Raw genomic sequence first — 22,425 nt, 5'->3', positions numbered from 1 at the left:
GGTCAGTTTGTGCTCTTTTTGCTCCTTCCTGACACTTCCTCTGTTTGTTTGTTTTTTGTTTTTTTTTCCTGTTCTTGAGATGTGAGCCTTTTTATTCAGTACGTTCATTATGTTCATTTCTATGGTCTTTTCTAAGGGGGTAATGCTCACTGAATTTTTTGGGGGATCATGTCTTTAGGTTGTGCTGCATAACTACCTCTGGTAAAAGCCATAAAAAGTAACTTTTGACTTTTTAGTCTTTGAGCCATGGAGTGTCTGTAGACGGGGCCTTTTATTAAGGGTGTTGCCTCCATTCTGATTTTACTTAACAGTATTGAAGCTGTTTATTCACTTCTTAATAGAGAATGTGTAATAAAGGCGTTTGTGAAATTGAGCATGGTAATGAGACTATTAAACCTATTTATGGACTACCTGCACTGGTTTCACGTAAGTCTATAATTTAACTTCTGCCTTTTAGATTTAAAGGAGTTTTCATATTAACAAAGTTAATTTTAATCAATAGATCTTGGAATAATAAGTTCCACAATTAAATGTGTTTAAAAAAAAAAAATGTTCCTGTGCCGAGAATCTTATAAATGTTCCCCTGCTGTGTACTGTGTAATGGCTGTGTCTGACCGTGCCGGGATATGGTCTGATCACACCACCACTGCTGGGCAGGGAGGGATAGAGTATACAGACGTTACAGTAGGAGATTACAAATGATTCTTTGAGGTGAAACTTTTTTGAAAACAGAAATATTTTGTCTCACAAGAATCAGCAGTGATCCCGTGCTGTCCTGTCTGTATACTCTCTTGCTTCCTCCCCTGCCCAGGAGCTGTGGTGTGATCAGACCATGTTCCTGCACGGTCTGACACAGCCATTACACAGTACATAGCAGGGACGCATTTATAAGATTATCTCAGTACAGGAAGATGTTCCTTAATAAACACAGCCAATTATGGAAATTATGCCAAGATGTATTCATTAAAGTCAACTTTTAAAATTAAATTTTTTGTTCGTGGAGAAAACCCTTTTTAAGGTTTTGTGCATTGAGTTTGTGATATTTTAATGGCAGAGTCTGAATAATGCCAGCAAACCTTCTATTCTGCACTTAATTCCTCTTGTGTTTACTTCCTTGTCTTTTTTTTTTTTTTTTCCTGCCCTCCCTGAGACTGTAGATACTTTGTCCCTTCTCTACGCTATCGATATCATCTGTGTTCAACCGCACACGCACATACAGACTCGTCCCTTAGACTGAGGGAACAGTTTGGTGAGGCGAGAGCAGTCAGAAGCAGGAGCTCTGATGGATTTGTAATGTTTTTGCAGGTCACTCGAATAGATTTAGACCTTTTGAGGTCTTCATTCCTCTGTTCTTCCTCCTGGAAATGTATGACTAATTATCTTTTAGGTGTTACTTCTCGGGGAATATAAATTATTTCCTAAAGCGTGCACATTCTTAGCACTTAGGGAAACATTGTATTTGATAGTAGACAGCGCACCGTTTGCATTGTGCTGTCGCTTCTTTATGGTGTAAGAAATATGTTGCACATCGTGAAATTTGACAAAGTTAATGATTAAAAAGGAAGGAAGTAAAAGCAGCCAAACGTTCTCTACTTCGTGGTGTTTGTCTGCTGCCATCTAGTGGTGCATAAAGGATAAGTCTTGGCTGCAAAAAAAAAAAGACGGGGGGTGATCTAAACTTATAATACTGGAACCTCATACTATGTAAAGTTCTCTGTAGTCTCAACAGTAAGAGCAGCAGAGCAAAAATATACTCTAATTAGTTTTTTTTTTTTTCTGTGTTCATTTTTAATACTTAATTCTGTCACAAGTCTATGTAATATTTCAGCTACTGTTACCTTTTTATGTAGTTTTTCCTCCCTATTGGAGATTTCATGTGACCCCCTGAGAATTACATGGCTCTGTTCTCTTCAGGGTACCAGAACTGCATGTATGATGTGATTGCATGGGAAGTACCACCCATGGGTGGAAAGCAGTTATCACAGTTGTTGATGATGATTATGCAGCTAGTGTTACTCAATAAACATAAGGGAGATCACTTTTCATTCTCCTGACTGTATACTGAGAATCTATCAGCTCATCTGGGAGACTATAGGATAATTAGTGTTACCACCAGAGCAAGTATAAATGTTACTGGCTGTAGCTGGTCACACTGTGCTGATGGGATTGGTAGCAGAGCACAGCGGAGGAGGAAGCAGAGTGGAGTTTGAAGAGAACAGAAGGAGGATCCACAGGGAAGCACAGTGCACTGTATAGAAGATGTGCAGCTTGTGGAAGGGGATGCAAGAAAGAAGCCCCGGAGCACTACATTTATGGATTGACTTTTTGCGTCATAAAACAAATTATACACATTTTTGTTTTTGGTGACTTGTGTATGAGGGTTTTCCTTTTCTTTTTTTTCTTTTTTTTTCCTGATTAATTGTAATCATTTGGTGTACATATAAAGCACGAAAGACCTTTCATTAACTGTTTATTGGGAGGTATATAAAAAAACAGAAATTCAGCCTCTGTTACTTTTTTTTTTTTATGCTATTCGTTGCGCTGCACACTCTTCACTTTATTTTCTGGCCAAATGTGAATATGGCGATGGCAAATTTACTGTATTTTTTTTGTTCTCGTGTATAATATACACTTAAGGAAAAAAATCACTTGTTTTTGTGTCTCGATTGTCCGCGATCTATACGTTTTTTACTACTTTCTGTCAGAGGAGCTGTGTGAGGGCTTATTGTGTGTGGTTTTCATTTGTGCAATCTTTGTGGCATATGCTACTTTTTGATCACTTACACTCTTTGGTAGGCAAATTGAAAGAAAAAGTTTAGTAAATCTATATAGATAGCAATATAATCTCTAATAGTAAGAAAAAAAGGAGAATGCAAGTCCAAAATAAATGAATAACGTATACAACTTTATTAGGCAATACAATAAAACGTGAGGGCGGGGGAAATGGCAATTAGTGCAGCAGACATAATTCAGCATGACTCGGATAGGAAAAGTTATACTTATGAAAAACATAATTGGTATAATTAATAAAAGGAATATGTGCAGACTATTAAAATGATCTATTGAATAATTGTTTATCCATATTACTAAGTGCAGAAGTGCTATAGTGTAGATCCATTGTAATAGTATCCACTCATCCAAGTATATTGGGCACAGAATTCTATTAATGCAAGCAGGCAGTCTGGAAAGCGGGACATGTATCTGTAAGCCGCTTAGATGGCTGATTAAGGTGTATGTGCAAATAGGTTTTGAGACCAAGTGGTCCCTGTAGAGTAACGGATATGAGATATATTAGAGGTTGCAAGCAGGCTATACCAATGATATATAGTAAGACGTTAGAACGCTGTACCTGTATGACAGTGGGTGGATGGTGAGTGGTGCGGAAGCATCCTCGACGCGCGTTTCGACATCTTCCTTCGTGAGGGGGTGACTTATATATGTACAAATATTATAAATATAATTCTTAATAGTTCTACAAGGGGCTTGACTATGCATTCTTTTGATTGCAGTGATACACTGTACTACTTTGCAGTGTAATACCTTGCCTGTCAATGTTTGAACCTGATAGATACAACCTTCGGAGGTACCTGATGGGTTGAGGGATATAGCAGAAATTAGGAGATTGTTAGGCCTCCTTGCCATAGCAACCCTCATCACCCTACCTTACACTGTGAGGGTGCAGACAACCTGACAGGAGCGATTTGTACGTGCCACTATTGACAGTGGTATCGGAAATTAAAGGATAGGAGCTAGGTCCGTTTCCAGCACACGCAGCAGGAGCCTAACTGTGTAGAGCAGCTGGCTCCTGTTGCAGATGGCACAGACACAACACCTTGTGACATAATTGTTGGCAGATTGCAGGACAGAACTTGCTATCTGGAGGTTTGATGTTTCCTAGAAGGGCTTAGGAGTAAGCTTGGGCAATCCATATTAAATCAGTGGGGGTCTGATTCTTGGGACAGACATCAGTCAACTGTACTGTATTTACAGCACTCGTCATGGCGCCTCAGGGAGCGGAAAGGCTTCTCTGCCGCCTAGGACTCTAGAAATAGCACATGGGAGTAGGGGTATAGATTGCTTTAGGGCCCAGGAGCCTCTGGTTATGCCTCTCACGGTCACCATCCTCGGAGTTCTCCAACATGTAACTACCGATTTCCATCAGAGCAAAATCTTGTATAGATATTCGCATGGTGGTTCAGTGGTTAATAGCGCTGAGGTCCTGGGTACAAATCCTACCAAAGCCATCATCTGGAAAGAGTTTGTGTGTTATGATAGGGAATGTACACTGTGAGCCCCAATGGGGACAGTAATGATGTCTGTGAGGTGCTAAGGAATTAATGTCATTATACAAGTCAGTTAAATATAATTTTGGCGATTGCATGTGAGATGTATTTTTGGTTGCAGTACTGGCTTTTTAATGCACATTTTGTGTGCTCGAATTAATAATTTCCTATGATGCTCCAGAGGAATCGTTGGGATACAAAAGTTTACAGAAAATGACTGGTGGTCCTTGCCAGTAGACTCGGTGTGATCGGCTTACTGGTAGGGTGGCCCTTCCAACAAAAAGGGGAAGAGGACGGAACCTTATTAGTGTTCATGCAGCTTACCTTGCGACGTCTATGGTGGACGTGCTCGACCTCTGCTGACTGTGAGCACAAATGGCTCCTGAACTCTCCTGTAGCCCACAAACCCATTGGAAAATTCTTCTAGTCCAGGTAAAAGAAAAAAATAAGGGATATCTGGTAGATATTGTATTTTAGGAAGAGTTTCCAGCGTCTTGTGTGCACGTCATAAAGCTTGGACTGTGACTTTCTCGCACCATATCTATGTGGTCTCCGTTGCCCGTGCTGTGATTTTTTTATTTATATTTTTTTTTTTTTTTTTTTTTTTTTTTTATTCACGCATTCGGTCAAGGCACATGGGTGAAATTGTGATGTAAGCGACAAGAACCCATAATTACCCATAAAATGAAGAGTGCTGTGTGCGCGCCTTTGGGAAACACGACACTTGATGAGTTGAAGACTAATAAGCCGGACAACTTTACTAATAATAACCCTGTTGACTGATTATTTCTAAGTAATGTATTTAGTTGCTGCTTTTTAAGCATCTCTGAAGTGCAATCAGCAGATGAACAAGCTAACAACGAGCTGTTGCTTTCTGTTGCAGGGTGACCTGAAGACCTATTTGAGTAATGAGAAGGAGAAACTGAGCGGGGACACGGAGATTCTGCTGCTGCAGCGCATGGCGTGTGAAATCGCTGCTGGCCTGGCCGTCATGCACAAACACAATTTTGTACACTGGTATGTTCACATTACACGCTGTAGAGACTTTTTAGTACACATAATGTAATATTTGTTGTATTTAATAGTAAAATAAAATCCATATTTCATCTTCCAAAGGACAAGTAGCCCTGCTTTTCTAGGAATGGTGAGAAACTTTGTCTGAAAACAAGCGTACTGTTCCACAGGATAGGGACACCCACTGTTCGGCAAATTATCCACTATCCTGTGGGTAGGTGATAATTTGCCACCAGACAACCTCTTTAGAAAAGTTTGCCCATCTCATTCATTTCCCCAGCGTTCACCTTAATTGTAGAGCAAGTGTACATCCCACCAATGGGATCTTCATCCAGCTTTTACCCTTGGGCTTCATACATGTGCCACCATCGGTGGAGAGGTGATCGGAAAACCTCTTGTTGCGATGCACTTGCAGTTCTGCATCATCACGCTTTATTCTCTGCCGTGTAGAAGAGCCAACGACCTGTCAATCAGCCGGAGGAGATTGGCACTATGCAGGGAATACAGCGTGAGGCTGAGGATCGGGGAGTGCATCTTCCAAACTTGTTTTCTCTATGCTGGAGCATCGCTTTGGGGTGATATGTCATACTTCTACATCCCACAGTCCTATGCGTTATGGGGTGTAAAAGTTTCAGACGGACAACATTTAAGCATTACACTGTCCCTACTCGAATCAGTGTTCTCGCTGTGTAATGCGGGACAGGAAAGATCTGCCAATACAAGAGACGCTGTATGTAATGGATTCCACCATGACGGAGAGCTTCTGATCAAAGGACCGTCCTAGAGGAATAGTCCATAGTAGTGTGTATGACACTGGGTTTACTAACCTAGTCTACCCCAAGTGTAATTACCGTTTTATAAAACTTTCTATATATTCTAGGCTCTACACAATGTTGCTGATTGGCCAGATATTGGGTAGAAAGAAGAATCCTAATGATCAAAGTGCCTCTCTTTGAGCGGTCTATGGAAACAGTAGCAAGTCCATACACTGCTGTGATGGTGAACATGCAGGCCCATAGACTTACTAGTGAACTTGTACCCCGCTCTGTGCACACATCATGCAGGAGCCGTTCACTTCAGAGTGGTGTTTTGACCGGTGGCGCTCTTAGGATCTGGTCAGCATCACTATATGGCATCTATAACATGAAGTCTTACACAGTGGTAGTTAAACTTTAAAAGGAAATCTGTCACCTCCTTTATGTTCCTTGATGTTGTAATTTGTGGCAAACCAAGGTCTGCTTTGGCCAAGACCTGTGCTGCATAATGCTGCTGTGTTGTCTTCTGGGTTGACTGTTTGGAAAATGTTAGTGTTAATGAATTACTGCACTTTTATCTGATGCACAGAAGTGCTCCATGGTGGCACATACCGACTATCGCATTAAGGAAAAAAACATGCAACCGTTTTACAGCAGAATGTTCCACTTATCTATACGTCTGTAACCTATGGCCACCGCATGAGGACGGGTTTCAGCAGACTTTAGGGCTATATAGCCTTATTATGCCATTTATTCCATGGCGCTTTACATGTGAGGAGGGGTATACATAATACATACAAGTACAGTAATCTTACACAATACAAGTCACGACTGGTACAGGAGGAGGGAGGACCCTGCCCGCGAGGGCTCACAATCTACAAGGGATGGGTGAGGATACAGTAGGCGAGGGAAGAGCTGGTCATGGATGGGTGGTTACTGCAGGTTGTAGGCTTGTCGGAAGTTGTAGGTCTTCAGGTTCTTTTTGAAGGTTTCCATGGTAGGCGAGAGTCTGATATGTTGTGGTAGAGAGTTCCAGAGTAGGGAGGGGGGATGTGCGGGAGAAATCTTGTATGCGATTGTGGGAAGAGGGGAGTAGAGAAGGAGATCTTGTGAGGATCGAAGGTTTTGTGCAGGTAAGTACCGGGAGACGAGGTCACAGATGTACGGAGGACTCAGGTTGTGGATGGCTTTGTATGTCATGATTAGTGTTTTGAACTGGAGTCTTTGGGTAATGGGGAGCCAGTGCAGGGATTGACAGAGGGGAGAGGCCGGGGAATAGCGGGGGGACAGGTGAATTAGTCGGGCAGCAGAGCTTAGAATAGATTGGAGGGGTGTGAGCGTGTCAAAGTGGAGGCCACAGAACAGGAGGTTGCAGTAGTCAAGGCGGGATATGATGAGGGCATGGACTAGGGTTTTTGCAGATTCTTGGTTGAGGAATGTACGGATCCGTTAATTATTTTTGAGTTGAAGTCGGCAGGAAGTGGAAAGGGCGTGGATATGTGGTTTGAAAGAGAGATCAGTGTCAAGGATAACCCCTGAGGCAGCGAGCTTGTGGGACTGGGAGAGTGGGCAGCCATTTACTTTAATGGATAGGTCTGTGGGGGGGGGGGGGGGTCATGTGAGATGGGGGAAAGATGACCAATTTGGCTACGTTCTTTGGTTTCTTCTAAGGAACAGCGGGGAGTTACTGAGGCACCTTGTGCTGGTACATCACTTACCCTGGTATGGATTATTTCAGTGTGCGGATACCTAATCTGTGGCCTGTCGAAGCTCTCGTTGCCATTCTTTACTAACAGTAGACATAAGACACTTGGTTTGGAGTGGATTTACTGACCTCTTGGTTTATGAACTCCGACATGCCGTATAGACCACGCTCTGGGCATCTTGGTCGAGGAACAGCATGTACGCTGGGAGCACACATTTTGTTTCTGGGCTTCGTAGTTCGTAGGTCTGTACCATCAGCTCACTGAAGATATGTTTTACTAAGCGCAGTAACAAATGTTTTCTTCTCCAAAACCAGATGTGTTGCATTTATATACCGTGGCCTTGTGCTGGACTTCTGTGCATAAGGAGTTACCATGAGGATCCGATCTAAATGGTTAGAAAGGCGTATATGAGATCAAATGTGAAAAAACAAAACGTCCTCGTAGTGAAGACTTAAGGCCCCTTTACATTTAGCGATGCACCAGCGATCCCGACCACGATACGACCCGGTCAGGATCGCTGGTGCATCGCTAAATGATCGCTAGTGAGCTGCCACACAGGCAGATCTCACAGCGATGCAGCAGCGATACAGAGGACGATGCTTACCTTTCAGACGCAGCGATCCTGACGTCCTCCCCGCCCGCCTCCACGCGTCGCTCGTCGGCGCCAGCAGGAAGCGCCCGACGAGAAATGTAGCCGACCGATCTCGCGCGATCAGCGACAGACAGCGGGGGAGCCGGTCGGAGGTAAGTATCACACATAGCGATATCGCTATAACGTCACAAAATCGGTGACGTTATAGCGATATTGCTAGCGATATCGCTATGTGTAAAACCCCTTTTAGATCACTCAGATGAATGTGTCCTAGATGTGGGATCCCATACCATCGTATGTACATCACAGCGGGGATGCATTCGGTGTAAGCCCGGCTGAGGCTAATCAGCGTCTCCACTTACAGAAACTGTGTCGGCGCCATCTGATATCTGTGTGTTGATGATAACACTTTACATTAGACATTCGTTATACATCTGAATCGGTCGTTGTTGCCATGTGGTCGAAAGTCTGCGCTCTCTACCAGTGGCCTGAGTAACGCTGGAGTCACACATAGCGACTTACCAGCGATCCTGACAACGATATCAACGTGTCAGGATCGCTGGTAAGTCGCTATGTGATCGCTGGTGAGCTGTCAAACAGACAGCTTCACCAGCGATCAGCACAGCGATGCCGAGCGCCCGGCATCGCTGTGTTCATTAGCGCTGATGCCATATCCCTGTAAAAAAATAGAATTAAAATAAAAAATATTATTCTCACCTTCCGACGTCCCGCGCAGCCATCCCGCCTCTCTCCACACTCCCGGTCCCAGTAATCCTTTGCAAGAATTACTGCGAGAATGTCACGGTCTCGCGGTCATTCGTGCAAAGGATCACTGGGACCGGGAGCGTGGAGAGAGGCGGGATGGCTGCGCGGGACGTCGGAAGGTGAGAATAACAATATTTTTTTTTTTTTTATTTTATTATTTTTTACAGCTGATCGCTGGTCTCCCGCCTGTCACACGCAGCGATGCGAGCTGGCCAGCGGGAGACCAGCGACGAAAAATATGTCCAGAGGTTTCTATCAGCGATACCGGCAGGTGGCCGGTCGCTGATTGCTGTTGTCACAAAAGTTGTGACTCTGCAGCAATCTTGCTAGCTATGTGTGACTCCCGCTTTAGGGTCAGTATGGGTTTCCTTGGCTATACTATATGGGTTATTGGGTTCATGCTACACGGCTTTAAAGAGAACCAAGGATAAAACCAAAATGAGCAAATACCCTGCAGTTTGCAAATGGTAAATGTAAATCCACTGCAATCAGGATGGACCCTGTGTGAGAAATGGCGGCTTTTGCTGTCCCGCTCCACCCTAACCCTGGTTTTTAGTGCACATTACCTGTCTTCACCAGAGAGAGGAGGGGGAGGGGTGCCTGCCCTGCACAGGATCCGATTCCCGAGCTGGAAAAAGTGAGAAAGTTGTGCACACGCTGCCGCTGGCAATAAGAGATAGTCTGCAAGAGGGACATGCTGGAAATCTGATTGGAAAAGTGAGGAAATTGGTTATTGCCGCCAGAACCCCTAAAATTGATTCCATCTTGAAGAGACGTGCTGGGAAGGGGGCAATTGTCGATCAAGCCACTCGGTGGGGCAGCACTTATTTAATGATTGAGCGATTGCTTGAACTAAAACAGTTTCTTATAGATGTGGCGAACCCTCAGGTAACCCTAAATGAAGGTCAATGGACACAGGTGGCTGAGTTGAAGGAATTGCTTAATCACCCATTTACAGTGACTAAAAAATTACAAGCTGAGGATTTAACTCCTGGCATTTTCATAAGCGAGTGGAAGAACTTGCTATTTTGCCTGTCCCAAAGAGGAGGTTTAATCGCAGCTGGCCTTTCTGCTTCAATGAAACAGAGAGAGAGACACAGCTATTCGAAAATAACATTTTTCTGGCAGCTGTTTATGTGGACCCAAGTCATCGTATATTGCTGGATGATCAACAGCTTACTAAAGGAAAAGAAGCTCTGAGGTAGCAGTTTGGATGACTGGCCTACAGGAGGACTGCCAGGCGCAAGAGGACTTGGGTCCTGACAGTGCTACTGCTGCCATATCTTCATCAGATGAGGAGTTTGACTATGACAAGTATTTGGATGATATGGAGCAGGCAAAGCGTTGCCGCAAGGAAAAAGACTTCACTCCGTCTCCTTTAGCAAGCAGATTGACCATATTTCAGCAAAATGTTTCACTTGCTCTCAAAGAAAAAGAAAAATTCAACCGTTCATCAAAACTGAAATTGTTAGAGATGTTCCCATGTGGTTACGGCTTTGCCTCCAACCCAATTTAGTGTAGAGAGGTTGTACTCTGGCCTTAAAATTATTAGGTCAGATTTGAGGTCCTCTATGAAGGAGGATCTGATGGAGGCAATTCTATTTCTTAGAACAAATTCATAGACTGCACAAATGTTATTTAGTTTGTTTTTGTTGAAAACTGTTTTTTGCCACTTGCATAGTGTGTATATATGTGTGTATGTGTATATATATATATATATATATATATATATATATATATCTATCCGTATTTTTCGCTTTATAAGACGCACCCCAAACTTTGAGGAGAAAAATAGGAAAAAACATTTTTTAATAAAATGGTGGTGCTTCTTATAATCCAGGCGTCTTATTGCTTACCGCTCTGTCCCCTGGTACTGTCGCCCACTCTGTCCCCGGGGTGCTGCCGCCGCGCTGGGTCCCTCGGGTGCTGCCGCCGGGCTCTGTCCTGTGCTGCGTGGGGGGTTCTGCCGTTCCATCCATCTCCTGAGATTTCAGTGCCGAGATCTCCATCTGCGCGGCGGCTATTTTCCAGGAAGCAAGCCACCGCACAGGCATGGATGGAACGGCAGAGCCCCCCACGCAGCACAGGACAGAGCCCGGCGGTGGCGGCAGGCACCGGGGGACACAGCGTGGCGGCGGCAGCACCCGGAGGACCCAGCGCTGTGGCGGCAAGTAACGGACACCTGCAGCGGCAGCACAATAAAAGGTATGTTTGCATTGTAAGACACACCCCTATTTTCCCCCCAAATTTGGGGGGGAAAAAGTGCGTATTACTAAGCGAAAAATACAGTATGTATATGTAATCGATACATAGTGTATTACATATTTACAATTAGTTTTTTGTGTTCTAAAGTTGTATTCCAATAAATATATACAGTGCCTACAAGTAGTATTCAACCCCCTGCAGATTTAGCAGGTTTACACATTCGGAATTAACTTGGCATTGTGACATTTGGACTGTAGATCAGCCTGGAAGTGTGAAATGCACTGCAGCAAAAAAGAATGTTATTTCTTTGTTTAATTTTTTTTTAAATTGTGAAAAGTTTATTCAGAGGGTCATTTATTATTCAACCCCTCAAACCACCAGAATTCTGTTTGGTTCCCCTAAAGTATTAAGAAGTATTTCAGGCACAAAGAACAATGAGCTTCACATGTTTGGATTAATTATCTCTTTTTCCAGCCTTTTCTGACTATTTAAGACCCTCCCCAAACTTGTGAACAGCACTCATACATGGTCAACATGGGAAAGACAAAGGAGCATTCCAAGGCCATCAGACAAGATCGTGGAGGGTCACAAGGCTGGCAAGGGGTACAAAACCCTTTCCAAGGAGTTGGGCCTACCTGTCTCCACTGTTGGGAGCATCATCCGGAAGTGGAAGGCTTATGGAACTACTGTTAGCCTTCCACGGCCTGGACAGCCTTTGAAAGTTTCCTCCTGTGCCGAGGCCAGGCTTGTCCGAAGAGTCAAGGCTAACCCAAGGACAACAAGGAAGGAGTTCCGGGAAGATCTCATGGCAGTGGGGACATTGGTTTCAGTCAATACCATAAGTAACGTACTCCACCGCAATGGTCTCCGTTCCAGACGAGCCTGTAAGGTACCTTTACTTTCAAAGCGTCATGTCAAGGCTCGTCTACAGTTTGCTCATGATCACTTGGAGGACTCTGAGACAGACTGGTTCAAGGTTCTCTGGTCTGATGAGACCAAGATCGAGATCTTTGGTGCCAACCACACACGTGACGTTTGGAGACTGGATGGCACTGCATACGACCCCAAGAATACCATCCCTACAGTGGTGGTGGCAGCATCATGCTGTGGGGCTGTTTCTCAGCCAAGGGGCCTGGCCATCTGGTCCGCATCCATGGGAAGATGGATAGCACGGCCTACCTGGAGATTTTGGCCAAGAACCTCCGCTCCTCCATCAAGGATCTTAAGATGGGTCGTCATTTCATCTTTCAACAAGACAACGACCCAAAGCACACAGCCAAGAAAACCAAGGCCTGGTTCAAGAGGCAAAAAATCAAGGTGTTGGAGTGGCCTAGTCAGTCTCCTGACCTTAACCCAATTGAAAACTTGTGGAAGGAGCTCAAGATTAAAGTCCACATGAGACACCCAAAGAACCTAGATAACTTGGAGAAGATCTGCATGGAGGAGTGGGCCAAGATAACTCCAGAGACCTGTGCCGGCCTGATCAGGTCTTATAAAAGACGATTATTAGCTGTAATTGCAAACAAGGGTTATTCCACAAAATATTAAACCTAGGGGTTGAAGAATAATTGACCCACACTTGTATGTTTAAAATTTATTAAAATTTAACTGAGCAACATAACTTTTTGGTTTGTAAGATTTATGCATCTGTTAATAAATCCTGCTCTTGTGTGAAGTTTGAAGGCTCTAACTTATTTGCATCTTATCAAACCTGCTAAATCTGCAGGGGGTTGAATACTACTTGTAGGCACTGTATTATGTTGTAAATGTCTTGATTATTGTATCATAAAAATGATTAAACGTCTGATGTTCACATTGTACTACAATAAATTTTTCACTTAAATATAAACAATATATGTGGGATTGAGGAGTTGGAGTCGCAGATTTGGCTCACCGACTCCACAGCCCTGCTGTTCACACAGGGTTTTAACATGGATTATGAAGCGGACCAGCTTCAAAATGCAAAAATCCAAGTCAAAAGTTGTGTGACCAGACCCTTTGCTTGTTTGCATAGTCTGAAATGGTGGTCTGTCCTTGCGCAAGTTTTCTGCGTATGTGTTGGCGGCTGTGCATCCATCGTGTCTAATAATAATGTGATGTCCAGTGGGTGTCGTACATGCTCACGTGAGGGCTCCCACTCCTGTCTACTTCCAGCAGCATTATCATGGTGCTGTCTGAGTTACAGGGAAGTCTCCAGCATCAGTGATTTTGTTGTTGATGGTGAATGATTGCAGTCTCTCCAGATACCCTCACCCAGCATAGTCATGTGCATTACTATTTGCCGGGTAAACCTGTTTTCTCCTTCGCCTCATTGGGGGACACAGATCATGGGTGTTATGGTTCTGCCTTGGTCTGTGTCCCCCAATGAGTGGCTCGGAGAAGGATTTTACGGTGAGTATGCAAAAATCCCTATTTTGGCCAAGATTTGGTAACCATGTTCACACACATTAGATGACCGTAGGTTCAACCTACCAGTTTTACATGGGATAAGAGTGAGCGTGTGGATGGATGGATGTTTGGGGGCACATTTTTTATTTTTTTTTGGCTAGGGTAAGGTGTTATCTGAGCATGCTCTGGTGTTAACAGTGTCTTCTACGTGCTTGAAAAATATGTTCGAGTCCCTGCTCCTGCATGTCTCGTGGCTATAAGCAAATGTCCAAACATAGTAACCCCTTTAAGCAATGTCTGTGTCGCCCGTGGTTTTTTTTTTTTTTTTTTTTTTTTAACCACTTCATGGTTAAAGATTGTGTCTAACAGCATGGCCTGGGACCAAAGCAGCGGATCACTGGCTGCGGTGAAGAGATCACAATGGTATTTCCTGGGTCACGTGTTTTGCAATATGAAAAGGTTAAATCTTGCACCTGAATGCTCTGCTGAGCTCCCTCCTTGTGTGGTTTAGGTTTAGCCTGTCTACAATATCCTATGAGGGAAGAATTTCTTAGAAATGTTTACTTGTACTGACGTTGTGCTGAAAGATAGACTGGCTGACATAACGGCCCAGATTGTCTTCACGACTGCACAGACATGGCTTTTCATTAAAGTGTATCCATACCGGCCTGCAGTAGATTGACATTGTGTTTTTTTTTTTTTTGTTTTTTTTTTTTTCTTCCACCTCTCATTTATTTGACCCCATTTTTGTTTTTCAGTGACCTGGCTCTACGAAATTGCTTCGTGACATCTGACTTAACAGTAAAAATCGGCGACTACGGTATAGGATTCAGTAGGTATAAGGTATGTATGTAAGAACTGCATATGTGTAGTCTCATGGCTTCCCTCTGTCATACCTCAGTCATTATAGGTTTTGTTAAAATCGAATATTGGATGGTTGTGCCCATTAAGTGCAGCATGCGAACTAAAGGATCATCAATAATGCACCATGAGAATGCCCCAATTATGTCTATATTGAAATATTGACCTACCACTGAGACCTCTGTGCAGTATTTTGTGCTTCTCCCCACTCTCCTCTTTGCTTGTACTACCTGAGGAAAGCATGGCCACGTCTCTGCTGCTCCCAGCCAGTCTACATGATCATCGTGGCTGCTGGTCGGCTGCAGCAGTGACTAGAGGAGCAAATAGTTTTGCAGGACCCTGGTTCAGTGACCACCAGATGGGAGCCGTGCGACCTCTTCAGATTATAATGATGTCAGGACTACTGATTAGCAGAGGCCCCATGGATACCAGCAGGTAGGAGGAACGGTCCAGGTCTCTGCAAATCGATAAATGCTCATCTCTATGGTCACTACTGCCCCCATATAAAAAAAAAAAAAAATAATTGCAAAAAAACAGAGCAGCAGGTGCTTCAGTAGGTAAGTAATGCTTATGACGTGCCAAAAGTATAATTTTCTTCTGGGGTATGCTTTAATGCTGCCATAAGCCCCTATTTTCAGGTCAAACCCTACAAGGGTTTTCTTTTGGTCTCCATGTGTTTGATATGTGCCTGGATCCTGTTTATAACCCCGTATAGGAAGGTGTGTGTTTAGTGGCATCTTATGGTGAATGGATGTGGTGTTTTCCATCCAGCCCATAGCCACTGATGGACATTTACCCTCCTGTGCATATGCACCCAGTAGTGGTGACCAAAGCAGTGTGCGCTTACTTTGTTATATTACCAGTATTGTCCCCAAGTAATCTAAAATTGTCTGACATAAGTGACAGCTGTGACCCACAGGCTGTAATGGCTTCTGCTCCATGGGAGGTGCCGTAAGGGGCTTGTAAAGTAGATTGGAAAGGAAAATCCGCTGCAAACTCTAATTCTGGTCGCCTGCTTATACATCAGAAAAGGTGGACTAGGGAACGATGGCTGTCTGACCTCCAGTGTCTCGACCCTGCTGCCCACCGGGGGTCAAGTGGCCGTGATCACTTGTGGTCTGGCAGAGAGCACTGGAGCAGGAGCGGTTTTCCAGGGAGACTATAGCTTGCGTTATATCAATAGCTTCCCCCCATTACTCCTTTGTGCGAGCTTGTCTACAGTGTTTGAGCTCCTAAGGCTGAGTGCACACGTACTTTTTGGCCCTGCGGATTTTTCCGTGCAGGTCTTCCATTTTTCAGGCGGTTTTCTTGCGGTTTTCCACTGCGGTTTTCCCCCTGCGGATTTGGTGACAGGGGAGATGGAAAACCGCACAAAAGAAGTAACATGCTGCGGATTTTGTACTGCGGGAAAACCACGCGGAAAAATCTGCAGCGTCTGCACAGCGTTTTTTTTTTCCATTGATTTTAAGGCTACTGTACATCACAATGCAGATATGCAACGTTTCTGCGCGGTAAAATCCGCTGCGGAACTGCAGCAAATGTGCATCGTGTGCACACAGCCTCAAGATTTTCTACTTTACCTATATGGTGAGAATTATTAAGCAAAGGTTCTCTAGGTGTGTAATTGTGGTGTAGTTTATTATCTGGTCACTAGGTGGCAGCAGCGCCCTAATGCTGAGACCATGCTGCAGACAGTTTAGTGCCATGGACGGCGCTGTGCAAATGGAAAAAGTAAACGGTCTCATCCGCAAGCAGATTTTTTTCCCCTTTCTTTTTTTTTTTTTTTTTTTTATGGGCACCAGTTGCACATCAAACGAGTAATCAAACGTAATATATAAGCCTAATAAATATCAGGGAGCGTACTGTATGTCTCCCTCATACAATGTAAAGCTGATCTGTACTGGTGTCTTTGCTTGCAAGTGTCCTTTTTTTTTTTTTTTTTTTTTAAATCTTTTCTTTCTTTTTCTTAAATAATTTGTAGGAAGACTACATGGAGACCTCTGAAGATAAATGTATCCCAGTGCGATGGACGGCGCCAGAGCTAGTAACTTTGTTTCAAGAAAGAGTAATAGTTGCCGATCAAACCCGTGCCAGCAATATATGGTACGTCCTGAGTCAAGGGAAGCTGCAGACGACCAATTTTACTTTTTGGACTACCGAGCAGTGCTGTTTTTCCTCTCAAATGTAAATTTCTTCTAGAATTTCAGATTGAATTGTATTGGCGCTAATATTCTCCATTTATTTTCCTTCTAGGTCTCTCGGTGTAACTCTGTGGGAACTTTTCGATAGCTGCGCCACTCCTTATGCTGAACTGTCGGACAACGAGGTCTTAACCTATGTTATAAAAGAAAAAGAAGTTAAACTTCCTAAACCTCTACTTGAACAGCCATATGAAGACAGATGGTAAGACCCTTGTTCTTGTGGAGCAGCTCCATCTTGTTCCAGTAGCCATTCTTCTCTTCCACCTTTTCTTCCAGTGTTGGAGTGTATTCTCTTTATATTTTTTTTTTTTTTTTTTTATTTCTTGCTGCCCGTGCCTCCATACCAACTAAAAGTCTGATACTTTCCATTAAACTCACTATTAAAGGGGTACTTTGCAATATTTTGACGCCTCACAAGAGAAAAACCCGCTTGGAGAAAAAGACCCTTTTAAGATCAGAATCCGCTCCAGCACTGCCGTTTTGACAGGCGGAGAACTTTTTAATATATATTTTAGAAATATGATGGAAATGTTTTAAATTTTTGAAAAGGTGGACATTCGCCTTTAATAAAGTTTGATACTTTTTACTGTAAAAGGAGTTGCCCAGGCTTGGGGCTCAAGTGTACTCCGGCTGAAGACTTGTGATTCCTCACAGCGCACGGTCAGGACTTGCTGGAGAGCAGGCGATCCTGTCACAGGAGGTTTATATGGTTTGCATACTTCCAGCTACATTCCAACTAGACGTGTCTGGCCTTGTTCTATTTACTTGTTTTGTGCGAGGCTGCACAAGTCTAGTCGGCACGTGACTGCACATATGCATATTGAATACTTGCGGTTATGCACCCGGCACGAGAGAATCCTGACTGCACACAGTGTGCGCACTGAGAGGATTCACAATTCTGCACTTGGTGGCCTCCAAGCCTGGACAACCTCTAAATGCTTGAATTTTTAATTTATTTAAGTTTGTAAATTGACTGTATGGGATATAAAATATATCCTGATTACATTTTATTTAATTTGTGACTGTGTATATGCTGCGCTTCATTATGTGCTATAGGGTTTAAAACGTATTTGTCACCAGATTTCTCAATACAGTCTGCATGCCCTAAAGAGGTTGGCTGGTAAAAAATTCTCTAGTCACAGGATGCCTTGTAATGTCTTGATTAGCTGGAGTGTGGCTGCTCGAACCTCAACCGATTGGCAGAAAAGGAAACTTTTATCCCTATTAACACAGATCAGCAGTGCTCCATGTGCGAACTGTGCTCCATTCATTCTGAATTGAGCTTTTGAGAACTGCACTCAACTTTTTCTGCCGGCCTCATAGAGAATAGATAACTTATTTTTACTGGACAAACCTCTATTGAATAGATCGTAAACCTGGTGAGGTTTGTGTGCTTACTTAAAAATGGCTGTGTAATGCTTTGTGAAAGTCTTTCAGCTTGATGGACAGCTCCTCTCACTGCTCAGTACAACCTGCAACTAGCAGTCCGGCTGATACGCATCTGCAACACATCTATACACAGCCAGCGTGTTGGGCGCGCTGCCGAACAAGGGTAATTTTCTCCTAGTAGTCACCCTTTCAATAAGGCAGATGAATGCTGTTATCCTGCAAGTTAACCCAATGTCTGCAGGTTAATAGCATTTGGGGACCTGACTGGTTTCCTTCAATGTATGCCGTTTGTATTGTGAAATCTAGAGACAGATGCATTTTAAAATAAAAATGCCCAGAGAGTCATTAAAATGTTTTACAAGGAACTTAAATTTCCAGTATTAAAAAAATTATATAATTTTGTAATTTTTTGCTGAAACATGCTCCTGAAGGCAAACACTGATTTTGTCCTTTTTTTTTTTTTTTTTTTCTCCTCCTAAGGTTTGAAGTCCTGCAGTTTTGTTGGCTACCCCCAGATAAGAGACTGACTGCAGAAGAAGTCCACAGACTACTGACATACCTTCGGATGCAGAGCCACAAGGAGAATGAAGCGGACTTCGAGCAACGCTGGAATTCTCTGAAACCAAACACGAGCAGCCGGCAGCCTGCGGTCAATAATCTGGCTTTTCCAATCTTGGAGCACTTCAATGGCGATGAATTGGGCCGTGAATTGGACGAAGTTCTTACAGTGACTGAAACTAGCCAGGGCCTCAGCTTTGAGTACGTGTGGGAGGCAGCCAAAGAGGATCATTTCGAAGAGCACAGTCATCCAGACTCTGACACTACAGTCAACTACAATAGCATATTTTTCCCTGTGCCTGTAGATGTTTTTCAGAAATCAATTTTGGAATCGGGACAAGGAATCCCAGAGCAGTCTAACAGAGACGATGCCCTTTCTGTGCCCGAGGTTGTTCCTGTTTTCGATTCCCACAATGCTTCTGTATCTAACGAATACTACATCCGATTGGAAGAGCAAGGTGAAAGCAGGTTGGACTTTCATAGCCGCAGTGATCACAAAGATGAGAACCTACAGTTCATTGCACTGACTGATCTTGGTTCTGCGGGAGCCAGTAAAAATAACAATTGCTCCAAAGTACCTGAAAAGTCAAGTATTTCCGAGTACCTTTACGTCTCGGATTGCCCAGATATTCCTCCCCATAAAACCATAACCAACGTGGATCCGTCAGACAATAGATCAACCGAAGTGTCTCTTTGTGACTTTTCAGAAATAAATGATCCTGACTTTCCTCTGACTGGTTCCAAAACTGACTTTTCAAAAAAGGGGGGGCACCATCTTTTTGATCCAAACACTTTCCTCTTTGACAGTATTTCAGACTCGAGGTTGGGACTAGCAGAATTGGAAGAACTGTCAGACAATTTTTTCTTCTTACAAGAGAAGAATCTATTGTCTGACCATCCCAAGTCGTTGCAGAGCAATGTTGGGTCGAAGAGCATTTTTGAAAACGGTAGTAATTTGGACATCGAGTTGACCCTGGCGGAGCTCGATAATTCCTTCCTAAATTTCTCGAGCGAAGTGTTGACAGGCAAAAAAGAGAGCGCCCAAATAATGGACTTGGGTCCGATAAAACAATCTGGTTCTGCTGCACATGAGGATTTTTTACAAGAACTTAATACGGACTCACAACTTCCTAAAAAAGAAATTGAAAGCATAGCCAGGGTTCTTCTCGGAGATCAAGCTGAAGAATTCGTCATAATTGACTCCCAAACCGGTACAGAGAGCAGTGATCTGTCCTTTGATCCTAAAGTTCATAATGATGACACGTGTAATGGTCAAGTCTGCCCTGAACCCAATGATGAGCGGTTCACTATAGATGCTAAAAAATCGAGAGAACATGTCAATGGGGATCTTAATGGATCTCCACTATTAAAAACTTCTTCATCACTTGATGTAACTAGTCAAGACAGTTTGCTAGAAGATACTGCATCCAACTGTACACCACCCTTAGTCCCATCCGTAGGAACGCCCGACTCTCTCGACTCTCTAGATGTCCAGAATATTTTAGAGAGTGACGATTCGCACAAGTTCTTACCGTCTGACAAACCCGCTGATAGCGGCTATGAGACAGAGAACCTAGAATCGCCAGAGTGGACCTCGCATGTCAACGGCACTTCCAGCCATTCTGTGACCAATTCTGAGGTGTCCTCTCTCGCCACACCTATTATTATAATATCAGAAGTTGGTGAAAATGACGAGGAACTTGATTTTATAACTCAAAAATCTACCAACGGCGGTAACCATTCCTATCGGGATTCTGCTTATTTCTCTGATAATGAATCTGAGTCAGAGAAGAAGCTCGATGCGTCAGAGTTCCAAGCCATTGAAAATGAGAGTACAAGTTTGTCACTGGAAGAGAAAGCTAGTAGCTTTAAGAGAAAGGTGCTTATCCCGGAGGAGTGGGCTGCAAATCTGACTTCAGACCACTCTGATCTAAATTTACCAGCTGATGACATCACATCCGAAAACGATGAGGAAATTGTAAACCCGTTCGGTCCTTCCGAAGTGTACTGCTCGGTGAATGCCATCAAAGATTTGCCATTTTTGAGCCACAATGAAGGGCAGAAACTTAAAGAGCCCGATATGGAGGGGAAATACCTTGGAAAGCTTGACGCCTCTGGGCTGCTCGATTTATCGGAGGATGGCATGGATGCTGATGAAGAGGACGAAAACAGCGATGACTCTGATGATGACATAAGAGCCTTCAACCTTCACAGTTTTAGCTCCGACAGTGATGACGACACCATCCATCCTGTTCCTGTCGTGCACGTGGAAAAAGATGATGGGAAAAACTTAAAAAGCCTGATCAAAGTTCGCAAACCTGCTTCAGACAAGCAGATGAAAAGAAGCAGGAAAGCGGTCAGCTTTTTTGATGACGTTACAATTTACCTATTTGATCAGGTAAACTATATTTGCTTTTTTTTTTTTTTTTTTCTTCTGGTCTGCACCAGCAATGTCATAAAGCCATTTGTTTTGTGGGCATACTATATGTAGTGAGGTTATTATCCTGGATTATTAGCTGCTTACACAATCTGTGGGTGGTTCTGTGTTCTTCATTAATGGAAATGAGTGAAGCCTTGAAAATTTGTACATGCAAATGTATTTCCTGTGTCTAAATTAGCAACATTTCCTTAAGTCAGACTTAATTAAAAAATGGTTACAGGTTAGATAACTAGGATAATCGGCAGACTGAGGCCAACCTGCAAATTTTCTTCTAAAATCTGGAGCGCAAATATACTCTACCTAGTTCACTGGAGGGTTTTTTTCTTTTTGCTTGACTCCTTTAACAAGAACCTCTATGTATTATTGGCTGCTGAGCGGAATAAGTTTGTTTTTTTTTGTTTTGTTTTTTTTTTAAAGTAATTTTTCCTCTCCGAAGTGGGGATATTTGCGATCAAGGTATTTGACATCTGAGTTAAAAGAAAAAGAAAAAAAAACAGTTAACACCCACACTGACTTATCGGCACTGGGGGCATGTATTTCTTCTCCCTGTAAGATGAAGACCAATCGTAAACGGGCAGCAACATAGTGTGAAAAGAACATGTGCCCCTCCATAGCTTAGAGCAGGTTTGTCAATGTGTGAAATTTATGAATACTCCCTGATCTCCTGGTCGAACCTCCTGCTTTATTAGAAAGCACCAATGACTGAAATCTTACAGATAAAGTCCGTCCCTGTGGGTGGAAGGGGCAGCACAACTGAGGTTAGCTGTCACATTGCAAACCCTTATAACAGCTCTCTTCTGTACATAGCACTGTCAACTTTGTTGTATGCCCCCCACCACCACATCCTCCACGCTGTCCTGTGATGTCAGCAAGCACACTTAACACTGTCTGGTGTTCTTAACTTGTAATCTCTCCACAGTGAGATCAGGGCTGTCATTGCATGTTACACAGGAGTAACCTGCCTATTCTGGGCCCCTCCTGTGTCTGTGACGAGACCCCTGCCCTACTCACTGCTGTGTGATTATTAGTTGAGCACAACAGTCAAGTATGATACTGACACATCTCTTACAGTCCATGTGTGGGGAGGAGCAGTGCAGCAGCGGTGACAGTGCTATTAGAGGAGGAAAGCTGATGGAAGGGTTTGTATGTGACACAGCTAAACTCAGCTGTGCTGTCCCATCCCTCTCACTGACTCATTGAGGTTAGAGCAGGCTACTCTGGGAGATGTAATGGTGCAGCTCAGATCGGCATCACCTAGTCTTTCATGG

At 43.5% G+C, this 22,425-nt stretch overlaps 1 protein-coding gene across 2 annotated transcripts in view; it reads left to right on the top strand.

Annotated features, from left to right (window-relative positions):
• The window catches only part of LMTK2 (lemur tyrosine kinase 2), a 75,424-nt gene that overhangs the window by 43,212 nt on the left and 9,787 nt on the right, over nucleotides 1-22,425 (top strand). For both annotated transcript variants that reach the window (XM_073543060.1, XM_073543061.1), the window contains 5 exons: nucleotides 5,167-5,300; nucleotides 14,467-14,551; nucleotides 16,551-16,672; nucleotides 16,823-16,972; nucleotides 18,640-21,115. In XM_073543060.1, the coding sequence (XP_073399161.1) occupies nucleotides 5,167-5,300; nucleotides 14,467-14,551; nucleotides 16,551-16,672; nucleotides 16,823-16,972; nucleotides 18,640-21,115 (2,967 nt within the window). The remainder of the gene's footprint in view (nucleotides 1-5,166; nucleotides 5,301-14,466; nucleotides 14,552-16,550; nucleotides 16,673-16,822; nucleotides 16,973-18,639; nucleotides 21,116-22,425) is intronic.

Source organism: Dendrobates tinctorius, unplaced genomic scaffold, assembly GCF_039654945.1.
Source record: "Dendrobates tinctorius isolate UK_male_01 unplaced genomic scaffold, ASM3965494v1 ptg000129l, whole genome shotgun sequence".
In the NCBI taxonomy this organism is placed as follows: Eukaryota; Metazoa; Chordata; class Amphibia; order Anura; family Dendrobatidae; genus Dendrobates; species Dendrobates tinctorius.
Note: the sequence above shows the minus strand (reverse complement) of the source record. Positions and strands in the feature narration are given on the sequence as shown.